A 14347-nucleotide genomic window follows, 5' to 3' on the forward strand; every position below is an offset into this window, starting at 1 on the left:
CCGGGGGTGCACCTTATCCAGTCCGGGAGACTTATCTGACTTTAGTCCATTTAGCTTCCTAAGCACCTTCTCTCTAGTAATCTTGACTGAATTCAGTTCTATCCCTGAGATCCCTGACTATCCGGTATATTGCTGATGTCCTCCACAGTGAAGACCGATGCAAAATACTCATTAAGTTCCTCTGCCATCTCTTTGTTATCCATTATAATCTCTCCCACACCATTTTCAATTGGTCCTATATCAACCCGTGTCTCTTTCAACTCTTCATATATTTAAAGAAAACTCTTGGTATATTTTGGAATGTTATCTGCCGACTTCTTTCATAATTCATCTTTTCTTTCCTAATGACCTTCTTAGTTTCTTTCTGTAAGTTTTTAAAAGTTTCCCAGTCTTCTGTTTTCTCACTAATTTTTACTTTCTTGTATGCCCTCCCTTTTACTTTAGCCTCAACTTCTCTCGTTATCCACTTTTGTGCCATTTTTCCATTCATAACCTTTTTTCTTGGAATATATCTATCCTGCATTTTCCTTATTTCTTGTAGAAATTCCATCCATTTCGGCTCTGCTGTCCCTCCAACTAGCTTACTTTTCCAATCAATTTGGGCCAGTTCCTCTCTCATGCCACTGTAATTTCTTTTGTTTCACTGAAATATTGACACATCTGATATCAGCTTCTCCTTTTCAAATTTGAAACTGAACTCGATCATATTGTAATTGCTAGTTCCTAATGGTTCCTTTACCTTTAGTTCCCTAATCACCTCCGGTTCGTTACACAGCACCCAATCCAAAACAGCCGATCCCTTGGTGGACTCATCAACAAGTTGCTCCAAAAAGCCATCCCGTAGACCTTCCACAAACTCTCTCTCCTGAGATCCACTGTCTTCCCGGCTTTTCCAATCCATCTTCATGTTAAAAATCCCCCATAATTATCTTAATGTTGTCTCTCTGACACACTTTTTCTATTTCTAGCTGTAACTTATAGTCCACATCCCGGCTGCTGTTAGGGGGCCTATATATCACTGCTATTATTGTCCTTTTACCCTTGCCATTTCTTAGCTCCACCCATAAGGGTTCTACTTCTTCTGACCCTACGTCCCTTCTCTCTATTGATTTTATACCATTGCTAACATCAGAGCCACACCACCCCCTCTGCCAACCTGCCTATCTTTCCTATATACTGTGTACCCCTGGACATTTAGTTCCCACTCACAGCCTTCCTTAAGCCATGACTCAGTGATTGCCACAATGTCATGAGATGCCAGAGAAAGTGGTTGAGGCAGTACATTAACAACATTTAAAAAGGTACTTGAACAGATACGTGAATAGGAAAGGTTAAGAAAGATATGGGCCAAACGCAGGCAAATGGGGATCTTGGTCGGCATGGACCAGTTTGGCTGAAGGGCCTATTTCAGTGCTGTTTAACAGCTCAGGCATCACAACCAAACTCAAAGTAACAAATAGCATGATTATTAAAAAGAGGAAGAAATCCATTTGAATTTAAACAGGGCTGTTGGACCACCACAATGTGATACCTGCCCATGGAAAATGCATTGCAAATTACACAAACCAACTGGGAATTTGGGAAATTTTAGGTCTTGCACAGTTTATATCTCAACTCTTGACTTAAATTTCTTGGGAATTTACATGTCCAAACAAAGAAAGACGGGTACTGCACCACTGTAAGGCAGAAACCAGCAGAGGCTTCGAGGAATATTAAAATCATCACAAACTTCAGACATTCTGAAACTTGCACTCAGCACTCTTCATCACACCTATATGCTGTAGCTTCCTAGATAATATTTACAGTAACTAATTAAGGTTAGACATATTATAATTCTGCTGCACATGAGCATTTCCTGGCCATATATTTCACACTCATAAGTTTTGACTTCAATGTTTGCTATTAAGTAAGTCATTGTAATCAATTTGTCACTGTTCAGGGATCTCTTGCAGGATGTTAGGGATAAATTTGTCCCGGTGAGGCAGAGAAGGAACGACAGGGTGAAGGAATCATGGGTGACAAGAGAGGTGGAAACAACTAGTTAGGAGGAAGAAGGCAGCAAGGATCAGATAGGTCTCTTGAGGAATATAGGTTAGGAAGGAAGGAACTTAAGATAGCAAGAAGGGGACATGAAAAGGCCTTGGTGAGTAGGGTTAAGAAAAATCCTAAGGCTTTTTTCATTTATGTGAAGAGCAGAAGGATGACGAGAGTAAAGGTAGGACCGATTAGAGACAAAGGTGGGAAGATGTGCCTGGAAGCTGTGGAAGTGGGTGAGGTCTTCAATGAATACTTCTCTTCAGTATTCACCAAGGAGAAGGGCCTTGATGATGCTGAGGACAGTGTTGGTAAGGTTAATGTTCTGGAGCATGTAGATATCAAGAGGGAGGATGTGTTGGAGCTGTTAGAAAATCTTAGGACAGATAAGTCCCGGGGGCCTGATGGAATATTCCCCAGGCTGCTCTGCGAGGCGAGGGAGGAGATTGCTGAACCGTTGGCTAGGATCTTTTGAGTCCTCGTTAATGGCAGGATTCTGGGTAGTGTGGAGGAGCAGAGGGATCTGGGGGTTCATATCCACAGATCCCTGAAAGTTGCCTCACAGGTGGATAGGGTAGTTACAAAAGCTTATGGGATGTTAGCATTCATAAGTTGTGGGATCGAGTTTAAGAGCCGCAAGGTAATGATGCTCTGGTCACCTCATTATAGGAAGGATGTGGAAGTGTTGGAAAAGGGTACAGAGGAGATGTACCAGGATGCTGCCCCGGTTTAGAGAGTATGCATTATGAGGAGAGACTAAGGGAGCTGGGGCTGTACTCTTTGGAGAGGAGGAGGATGAGGGGAGATATGATAGAGATATACAAAATATTAAGAGAAATAGATAGCCAGCGCCTCTTTCCCAGGGCACCAATGCTCAATACAAGAGGGCATGGCTTTAAAGTAATGGGTGGGAAGTTCAAGGGAGATATCAGAGGGAGGTTTTTTACGCAGAGAGTGGTTGGGGCATGGAATGCGCTGCCTGGGGTGGTGGTGGAGGCAGGTACATTGGTCAAATTCAAGAGATTACTAGATAAGCATATGGAGAAATTTAAAATGGAGGGATATGTGGGAGGAAGGTGTTAGATAGTCTTAGGCAAGGTTTAAAGGTTGGCACAACATTGTGGGGCGAAGGGCCTGTATTGTGCTGTACTGTTGTATGATTCTATGAATTTAGAATAGGAATTCCATCTGTAAATAGTGGAACTATCAGGGATTTTTAAACCACCTGCAAATCTAGTGGGACCTCTGACGATTCCCTTGGTATTCTACTGACCTGTCAGCATACTTGAAACAATGATATTCTCAATGTGAAAATATTCAAAGATAAAGCTAATACCATGCAGCATCAGATACCTGACATTCAAATAAGGCTCCCATTCATCTCAATGGTATTGAGTTTCACCAAACTGCCTAATATTCTTGAACCAAAATGAAAGGGAAAAAAATTACTCCTTGCCATCCTATCTGGCTTCTGCAGCAGAGACACAACCATCTGAGTACCAGACAACCAAATCTTCACTCCTTCATGCCATATTTCAATTCACAAAGGAAAACAGTTTCCTTACAAACTAGAAATGCACATTCCAAACAGCATTTTTACTCTTTCAACCAACCACACTGTGTCGACCCAAACGTACCTGTGACTTTTGGCTTTTCATTGTCAGAGGTTAGTCGATAACTCTTCCTAGGGTAAGCCGCACTGGTTCCTTTTGATGTCATTTTCAACACAGGCGTCTCTGTAACATAAACTAATGCATTAACAAATGGAACATAAGGAACAACTACAATTATCCCACTGTATTAAAATGGTTATGGTCATCCAAAACTCAGTGGTGTGGGGAAGGGTGAAAGGGGGCGTGGGGGGACTGAGGGGTGGAGGAGATGGGGGGAGGGGGAGGTTGGTGTGGCGTGGGGAGGAGAGCTGGAGGGAGTACCGGTCAGAGGGAGGCCTCGACCCCCACAGCCCAGGCCCCCCTCTCTCCCTGACCCCGTGTCCCGGCGCCGCCTCACCTACCCCACCGACCGACCAGCCCCAGCCCCGCTCGTCTCCCGGGTAACGTCCCGCCCGCTCGCCTCACAGCACCAGCTGCGCCGCCATAATGCTGTACGGTGGCCGCTGCGGCCGTCAGTTCAAAACGCGATCAGCCGGCGCGGAGATAGAAATCCCGCTTCCTTGTAGCCACGCCGCCTGCCGCTTCACTCACGAGTAACCACGGCCGCTAATGAATCCGGGTGTAGTCACGCCTCTCCCACCGCACCCAGTAACCTCTAAGCCTTTCTACTCATCATCCAGGAGTAATTGCATCCACTCCCACTCTCCTTCCAGAAGTAACTGCACCCCTTCCTACTCACCAACTAGCGGTAACTACATCTCCCCCCTATACTGTCGAGAGTTAACCACATCCCCTCCCGCTCACCATCAGGAATAACTGTTGTGACTCCAATTACATCCGCATGCACAGGAGACTGAGGGGTGACCTGATAGAGGAGTATAAAATCAGGAGGCCAAAGGGTGAGTGCACAGAGTCTTTTTCCCAGGGAAAGGGAACCAAAAACTAGAAGGCATAGGTTTAAGGTGAGAAGAAAAAGATTTAAAAAGGACCTTAGGAGCAACTTCTTCACACAAAGGATGGTAGATAGATGGAACGAGCTGCCAGAGGAAGTGGTTAAGACAGGTACATTAACAACATTTAAAAGACACTTGGACAAGTACATGGGTAGGAAAGGTTTAGAGGGATATGGACCAAACCAGGCAAATGGGATCAGGGTCACCATGGATGAGTGGGACCAGTTTCTGTGCTGCATTACTCTCTGACTTTATATAACATACACTGCTTAGTACTACCCCACAGCACCCTATTGCTGAATGCTAGTCACTCCAAACACTCATGGGTACATTGCCCACTTGGGCTGCACACTGCACGTGATGTGAGCCTCTGCCCTTGGTTGACACTCACAGCCTGGAGATTTCCCAATGGCTGCGTGGCCAAAGATTGGGGGATATGGAATTTCCATCATACCCAGCACGTCGATGAGGGAGACTGTAGGATCGACGAAGTCTGTCAGCATATTGGAGCAGGTGCTCCCAGTCCCCACCAATGCCCGTGCCCTGAGCCCCACATCTGTTCTGAGCAGCTGCACCACTTACTGAATCCTTCCATCTCCAACCCTCACAGGTAGCTTCATTACGGGGGGAAGCACCCAATTCCCAGTACAGCAGTGTGCCATAGTGGGGAGGGCAGGTGTACACACCAGTGCCAGGTACAGCAGTGTGCAGCACTGTCAGTGATGCATCTCTCTCTCTCTCATATAAAAAATTCACACCGATTCCATTCACACTCTCATTCTGAGAATGTATCCTGAGCACTAGGTGAGGTACCAGTGCAATGTGCAACTTCCTTAGTTCCATGTACAGCAAGTAGTGACTGCTGGATATAGCCATGTTCAAATACAGCTATATCCCATGAGCCAAAACTTAATTCTGAATCACTTAACAGTCAGCCTTCCTCTCACAGACCAAAGTGATGGAAGCTGTCATCAACAGTGCTATCAAGCAGCACCTACTCATCGACGACCTGCTCACCAATGTCCAGTTTGAATTTCATAGGAACACTCATCTCCAGTCCTCATTACAAGCCTTGGTCCAAACATGAGCTGAACAAGTGAGATATCAGGATAGCATTCGACATACAAGGCAAAAGATATCTTTATTCGTCACATGTACATCGAAACACACAGTGAAATGCATCTTTTGCGTAGTGTTCTGGGGGCAGCCCGCAAGTGTCGCCACGCTTCTGATGCCAACATAGCATGCCCACAACTTCCTAACCTGTATATCTTTGGAATGTGGGAGGAAACCGGAGCACCCGGAGGAAACCCACACAGACACTGGGAGAACGTTGAGGAATAAAGGGCTCTGGTAAAAATTGTAGTCAACTGCATCAGAGTGAAAACACTCCAAAAAGGAAGATGGTTGTGACTGATGGTGGTCAACCTTCCCAGCCTCAGGACCTCACTGCAGAAGTTCATCCTGGGCCCAACCATGTTCATCAACCTGAATCTTCTTTTAGGCTGTACCTAGCAGAATTGATAGAATGGAACTAGTGGCTATGACAGATTTGGAATTTCAGGTCTTCCATAAGGTGCTGGATAAAGTTATTGAACAAAATTAGAATACGTGAAATTAGGGCAATATCCGGGTGTGGTGGAATATTAGTTAAACAGATTGAAAACAGATAAAGGAATAAACAAATCATTCTTCAGTTGTGAGGTTGTGTCTTGAGGAGTGCCAGAGGGATTGGTGTGTGGCCCCAGCTGTTCCATGAGTTGGACATGGGCATCAAGCTCAACATATCCAAATTTGCTGATGATGGAGGTGGGAGCTGTGAGGAGGGTGCAGAGAGTAATGAAGATGGGCTAAGTGAATGAGTGAGGACATGGCAGGTGGATGAGAATGAAGGAACAGCAACAATTAAGAAGGCAAACAGTATGTTGGCCTTTATTAGAAGTAGAATTGAGTAAGATTTGGTGTTTTTCCTAAATATTATAGGGCACGAATGATACCACACCTGAAGTATTGTGTATATGTCTGGTCTCCCTACCTAAGAAGTAGAGGGAGTGCAGTGAAGGTTCAGTATATTAAGTACTGTGATGGGAAAATTATTCTGTGAAGTGATTCAGCAGACTGAGCCCATACACTGGAGAGTTAAGAATGAACATACAAAATTCTTTTAGGATAGAAGAGATAGATGTGGAGTAATTGTTTTTCTGATACTAAGGTGTCCAGAATCAGGGACCACAGATATGAAACAAGGGAGGTGAGCAGAAATTTCTTCATCCAGTGAGAAGCAAATGTTTGGAGTTCTCTACCGACTCCGTAAGGTTCTGCTACTCTACTAAGGCTCAGTGCATTCAAAAGAGAGACCGATAATTGTTGGATGTGAAGGGAATGGAGAGTAGGGGCTAGTTCTGGAAAGAGGCTCGATTAAAGATCAGCCTTGACAATACAAAAAGGCAGAGCAGGTACGAGGGGCCAAATGGCCCACCCCAGCTTCATTTCTTGCGCTCTGATAGTATGAACACAAAAGAGCCTCAATAGCCCTGCTGATGATATCTTCATTGTTTTGCTGATAGTTGAGAAAAATAGCATTATAGCAAATTTATGACAGAAAAGGAGGCCACTCAGTCTTTCGTGTTTGTGCTGGTCAAAAAAAAAGTTAATCAGCCTAATCCCACTTTTGGCACTGGGTCGCATCCCTACTGGCAATGGTTCTTCAGGTACACACCCAAACACTGTTTAAATAAGAGTTCCAGACACCTACGCCTCATTTTCCAGGAAATCTAGGAAACATTATTCCTCTAATCCTTACACCAATTACTTTAAATCTCTGCCCCCTTTGTTATTGACCCCTCTGCTAAGTGAATCAAGTCCTTCCTATTCACTCTATGAACCCTTCATAATTTTATTCATTTCAATTAAATCTCTCTTCATCCTGCTCTGTTCCACGCAAAACAACCCCAGCCTATCCAACCTTCCCCCACAGCTGCAATTTTCCATCCATGGAACACCACAGCACGGAAACAGGTCTTTCAGCCCACAATGTCCGTGCTGTTCATGATGCCAAATTAAACTAATCCCATCTGCCTGCCCATGATCCATATCACTCCATTCCCTACCTGTTCATGTGCCTGTCTAAATGCCTCTTAAATGCCATGATCATATCTGCTTCCACCACCATTCCTGGCAGCATGTTCCAGGCACCAACCACACCAAGGGGAAGTCAGGAGAACACACACCAGTCCTCATTGAGGGGTCAGTGGTGGAAAGGGTGAGTAGTTTCAAGTCCCTGGTCATCAACATCTCAGAGGATCTATCCTGGGCCCAACACGCTGATGCAATCATGAAGAAGGCACACCAGCAGCTACTTCATAAGGAGTTTGAGGAGATTTGGTATGTTACCAAAGACTTACAAATTTCTACAGATGTATGGTGGAGAGCATCCTGGCTGGTTGCATCACTGCCTGGTATGGAGGCTCCAATGCACAGGATCACAAGAGGCTGCAGATTCAGTCAGCTCCATCATGGGCACAACCCTCCCCACCATCCAGGACATCTTCAAGAGGCAGAGCCTCAAGAAGGTGGCATCTATCATTAAGGACCCTCACCATCTGGGACATGCCCTCTTTTTGTTACTACCATCGGGGAGGAGGCACAGGAGCCTGAAGACCTACACTCAATGATTCAGGAACAGCTTCTTCCCCTCCACCATCAGATTTTTGAACAGTCCATGAACGCTATCTCACTTTTTTTTGCACTATTTATTTTTGTAATTTGTAGATTGACTTTGCAGTGTACTGCTGCCACAAAACAACAAATTTTATGTCATACTTCAGTGATAATAGATCTGATTCTGATTCTTTGTGTAAAAAAAACTTGCAAATCTCCTTTAAACTTTCCCCTTCTCACAAACCTATGCCCTCTAGTATTTGATATTTCACACCCTGGGAAAGGGGCTGACTATCTACCAAATCTATGTCTCTCATAATTTTATAAACTTCCATCAGGTCTCCCCTCAGCTTTCTTCACTCTGGAGAAAACATTCCAAGTTTGTCCAGCCTCTCCTTATAACAGTCTGCAGTTTCATGCTGACCATTACTGAGACCATTTTGTTTTATTATTATCCGTGTTTAAATTCCACAACTCTGGTGGTAGGATTTCTAGTACAGATCTCTGAATTAGCAGTCTGGTGGTTCAATCTCTGCCACCAGCCCCATTGTTTGAATCATCTGGTGAGTAAACCAGTGATCGATGGAACTTAAGCAGCTGTGAAACAGGCTGGGTATCTACTGGTGTAGATCAGTTAGGATGTATACTGAGCTGTGGTGTGAATGTTAGCGTCCTCTCCCAGCCCTGCATCAAGCCTCCGAGCACACTCAACAGGTAAGTGGGATGGGGGGGTGGGTGGGGTGGTGGGCGTATCTATCAGTGTGGTGTAAATCACAGCTCCATTCAATATCATTTGTTTCTGGCTGTTGGAGATCAAGTAAACCATGTTCATAAAATCTGTCAAGATACATTAAATTATCATAAAAAGAGTGTAGCTCACAGTGCAACACTGATCACCCTACTGCTGGACTTGCCACAAGGCTCAACACGGGGATGGGACAGAGGACTCTTGCTGGACAGTATTTGAAGGCTTTCCCACACCCACCCATTGACTAGACAATGGGATGGAGCTGTTGCATTCCTCCTCAGACTGTGCTTTGAGGGGCTTTATCCTCTGATGCAGACTCCTCTACTTGCCAAACTCACCAAAACTTAAGGGTTCAGCGCCAGGATGGGCTGGGAAACTATCCATGGGAAGGATTTTCAGGTCCTTAGAAGGTTGGGTTGAAAGGATGCCACCTTCTCCCTCGAGGCTGCTGACACCAAGGTATCAGTGTGTGGCTCGCACCTGCTCTCTGGAATGGACTTTGCACCACAAGATGTGTGGAGGACTGTGGAGGACAGTGAGCCCAGAAGCACACTGTGAGTTCCTCACTGATTCAGGCACCTACTCTGGCAGAACAAGCAGATTCAGCAAGTGTCTCAAGGCAAGATTCTCCCTTCCCTCCTGCCTTTGGGGTTGAAGAAGCTTTCATTTTGCTTTGAACACTTACCCCGTGCAACAGGAAATCAAAAGGGGGTTCAGCCTTTTCCCTCCCCTTTGATTTGCTCAGTTTCACTTTTGATACAGGAAGTCCCCGACTTATGAACGCCTGACTTACGAACGCCCGTACATAAGAACCGACGTTCATGGTCTTAACAACCTTTGGTTCGTAAGCGGGCCCGGCCCCCGATCCTATCACCTTCTTTGGCCCAACCCCGGGCCAAGTGCGCATGCGTGGCCACGATCCCCGGGCCAAGTGCACATGTGCGGACACTATTCTGAGTTACAGACAAAATCGGGTTACGAACAGTCTCAAAAACGGAACTCGTTCGTAACCCGGGGACTTCCTGTATTTCCATATTCCACTGTCAACCTTCATCTGCCAACAAACAATCTGCTGGAGGAACTCAGCAGGTCGAGCAGCATCTGTGGGAGGGGAAAAGAATTGTTCTTGATCTGCCAAACCTGTTTCTTTGTTTAGTACAAAACAGACCAGCAAACTGTCTTGGAGCTGTGACACTGCAAAGTAGCATGTTACTGTCAGCCAGACACGGCCAAGTTAACAGCCAGACCCTTGGAGAGGAAACATCTGCGAAGGTGTCAGGAAAATAGCACTCTGTCTGGAAATGTCACTTGGCCCACATTACATAAAGGTTAACAGGGCTGTTGGTCATTTACCCCTGAACTACGGTTATTGGAAACAAAGTTACCCACCTGCCTGGTCTGTCCCTGCTAATGACAAAAGGCTGTTGCCCAGGCCCAATCTCTTAAAGGGACCTCACTTCACCTGTGCTGTTTCTGTCAGTTTTAATTCTCCTGAGTTAGCAGGACTAAGGAGCTGACTGTTCTCTGGCCTGGCCCACCTTATTGATATTACCACTCAGCCTAAATATCTGAATTTGCAACTGTAAGCAGGACAGCAACTCATCCGACAACTGTGGCAGCATCAAGGATTTTCAGCTGAAAATTTAGCTACCCAACAGAGACTCAGTTGTCTGTGGCCAACCTCAAGCGTGTTACCGAAATACCTCCAGTACATCTCCTGCTCCACCAGGGGCACCAACACCCTTGACCACTGCTACACAACCATCAAAGATGCCTTCTGAGCCACCCCTCATCCTCACTTTGGGAAATCAGACCACCAGGCTGTGCTCCTTCTCCCTGCATACAAACAGAAACTGAAAAAGGGAAGATCCGGTACAGAAAGTCGTGCAGTGCTGGTCTGAGGAAGCAGAAGAGCTCCTACGTGACTGCTTTGAGACAGTGGACTGGGCCATGTTAAAAGACTCAGCTGCCAGCCTTGATGAGTATGCCACCACCATCACAGACTTTATCAGCAAGTGTGTGGAGGACTGTGTACTAAAGAGAACAATACGGGTGTTCCCAAACAGGAAACCATGGATGAACCGGGAGATCCACTCCCTGCTGAAGTCGAGGACTGTTGCACACAAATCTGGTGATCTGTATAAGATGTCCAGATATGACCTTCAGAAAGCTATCAGGGATGCCAAGAGGCAATGCCGACTCAAACCAGACCAGCCATCAGCTATGGCAGGGCTTACATGCCATAACAGGCTACAAGGTGAAGTCGGGCTGCATAGTTAACAACAGCGCATCCCTTCCTGATAAACCTAACGCATTCTATGCATGTTTTGAACAGAAGGGAAGTGGATTGTCACCACCCACCCTGGCAGTCTCAAATGCAACTGAACCTGTGATCACCACTGAGGACGTAAAATCAGACTTCCGGAGAGTGAACACGAGGAAAGCATCTGGCCCAGATGGTGTCCCTGGCTATGTGCTCAGATCTTGTGCTGATCAGTTGGCAGAAGTATTTGCAGACATATTTAACCTCTCCCTGCTTCAATCTCAGGTTTTAAGAAGACCACTATCATCCCGGTACCGAAGCAAGGAAACATGCCTCAATGACTACCGACGAGTGGCTCTGACATCCACCATTATGAAGTGCTTTGAGAGGCTGGTCATGGCACGCATCAACTCCAGCCTACCAGACAATCTTGACCCACTGCAATTTGCCTTTCACCGAAACAGGTCCACAGCAGACACCATCTCCCTGGCCCTACACTCAGCTCTGGAGCATCTGGACAGTAAAGACACCTACGTTAGACTATTGTTTATTGACTACAGCTCTGCCTTCAATACAATAATCCCAAGCAAACTTGTCAGCAAAGTCCAAGACCTAGGATTCAACACCCCCCTCCGTAACTGGATCCTTGACTTTCTAACCAACAGATCGCAATCAGTGAGGATAGGCAGCAACACCTCCAGCACGATTATTCTCAACACTGGTGCCCCACAAGGCTGCGTCCTCAGCCCCCAACTCTACTCCCTATACACTCATGACTGTGTGGCCAGATTCTGCTCTAACTCCATCTACAAATTTGCAGATGATACCACCGTTGTAGGCCATATCTCAAATGGCGATGAGTCGGAGTACAGGAAGGAGATAGAGAGCTTAGTGGAATGGTGTCATGACAACAATCTTTCCCTCAATGTCAACAAAACGAAAGAGCTGGTCATTAACTTCAGGAAAGGGAGTGGTGTATATGCACCTGTCTACATCAATGGTGCTGAGGTTGAGAGGGTTGAGAGCTTCAAGTTCCTAGGAGTGAACATCACCAACAGCCTGTATTGGTCAAATCATGTAGATGCTATGGCCAAGAGAGCTCACCAGCCCTCTACTTCCTCAGGAGGCTAAAGAAATTCAGTTTGTCCCCTTTGACTCTCACCAAATTTTATCGATGCATGATAGAAAGCATCCTATCTGGATGTATCACGGCTTGGTACGGCAACTGGTCTGCCCAGGACCGCAAGAAACTGCAGAGAGTTGTGGACACAGCGCAGTGCATCACAGACACCAGCCTCCCCTCCTTGGACTCTGTCTTTACCTCTTGCTGTCTTGGTGAAGCAGCCAGCATAATCAAAGACCCTACCCACCTGGGTCATTCTCTCTTCTCTCCTCTTCCATTGGGTAGAAGATACAGGAGCCTGAAGGCACATACCTCCAGACTTAAGACTATTGAACGGTTCCCTTGTACGATAAGATGGACTCTGGCCTCACGATCTACCTTGTTGTGACCTTGCACCTTATTGCACTACATTTTCTCTGTAGCTGTGACACTTTACTCTGTACTGTTATTGTTTTTACCTGTACATCAATGCACTCTGTACTAACCCAATGTAAATGCACTGTGTAATGTATTGATCTGTACGATCGGTATGCAAGACAAGTTTTTCACTATACCTCGGTACAAGTGACAATAATAAACCAATACTAATACCAATTTCTCGTCCACACACAAAAATGTGGGCAACCCACAATTATCAATGGCTGTGCCTTGGTCAGGAATTGCAGCTAATTGCCCTTCACAGATCCATGATTCAGTTCAAGGTTGTGAAGCTTGTCTCAAACCTTTCTCCCTCAATTCCCATCTCTGTTGACAATTCTTGTTTCTGAAGATTGGAAACAACAGGCCTGCTTCCTTTGACCTGTCATCCGGTTTGAAAAGGCTCGAAGGGCTAAAGAGCCTACTACCACCATTACGCAACAGGCTCAAGGAAATGGATGAAGTACCCTATTCCAATGTCAAGCGGATTACTTATCAACAGTTTAAAACTTTATAAAACTTTGAAACTTTATTTATACAGCACGGTAACAGGCCCTTCCAGCCCGCGCCGCCCATTTAAACCCATGTTAACCTACCTGTAAGTCTTTAGAATGTGGGAGGAAACTGGAGCACCCAGAGGACCCATGCAGACACAGGGAGAATGTACAAACTCCTTAAAGACAGCAATGGGAATCGAACCCTGATCACTGGCACTGTAATAGCATTGCGCTAACTGCTACGCTACTGTGTGCTATGCTTATCCCAATGACAATGTGGCCTTGACTTACCAGGGGTATTCCCTTTGTCCAGCTGTTCACACCCCCCCTTACTATCGTAATATTAACTTTTTTCCTTCTTTCACAGTTCTGACCAAGGTCTTTGGCCTGCAACATTAACTCTTTGTTTCTCCACAGATGCTGCCTGACCTGCTGAGTGTTTCCAGCATTTTCTGTTTTTATTTTGGGTTTTGAATCCCCTCCCCTTCCCCTGCTGGTTCAATCCATCTACAACCCACACACTTCAACAATTGGATCCCTCCCCCAGCTGCTCCCCATCTCTCCCCTAATGGTTCCTATTATCACTTTTCTTACTTATCAGATTAGCACAGGTAGCCCTTTGTGTCCCTGTTTATCATCCATCCAGCTGTCTTCACCTTCATCCTTCACCCCTCCTTGGTCCACCAATCACCTCCTGTCTCACCCCTCCCCCTCTCTTCACACCTGTCATCTCCCATCTCTACTCTCAGTCCCAAATTGCCAACAATTCCTCTTTTCCCACAGATTCTATTCAACCCATTGAGTTCCTCCAGCAGATTTTTTTTGCACTTGATGTTACTGAGACCTGGGTCCCACCTCATTGGATGAGTCACTCACAAAAGGCTGCAAGTTCCCTGATCTGTTGTTAGTACAGCAGTGATTTTTACATTTTCCTTGCCTACCAGTACAGCCCATTCATCAGGTCTGCTGATCCTCTGGGATTGGTTGTGGTGCTGCTGTCTGTAAATTGCACCTGCTTTATCGTAAGGATAAAAATACT

General features: G+C 45.8%; 1 protein-coding gene across 2 annotated transcripts in view; it reads right to left on the reverse strand.

The window, feature by feature from the left end:
• Positions 1-4168, reverse strand: part of LOC127571811 (E3 ubiquitin-protein ligase RNF123) — a 331679-nt gene extending 327511 nt beyond the window's left edge. Inside the window, exons 1-2 of one of the 2 annotated variants that reach the window (XM_052018522.1) lie at positions 4049-4168; positions 3672-3770 (exon numbers count right to left, since the gene is read on the reverse strand). In XM_052018522.1, coding sequence (XP_051874482.1) covers positions 3672-3753 — 82 coding nt within the window. In that variant the 5' untranslated portion in view covers positions 3754-3770; positions 4049-4168. Of the gene's footprint in view, positions 1-3671; positions 3771-4044 lie in introns of both variants that reach the window. The other variant, XM_052018523.1, reaches the window with a different exon arrangement.
• Positions 4169-14347: the final 10179 nt, after the last annotated feature.

Source organism: Pristis pectinata, chromosome 6 (genome assembly GCF_009764475.1).
Source record: "Pristis pectinata isolate sPriPec2 chromosome 6, sPriPec2.1.pri, whole genome shotgun sequence".
In the NCBI taxonomy this organism is placed as follows: domain Eukaryota; kingdom Metazoa; phylum Chordata; class Chondrichthyes; order Rhinopristiformes; family Pristidae; genus Pristis; species Pristis pectinata.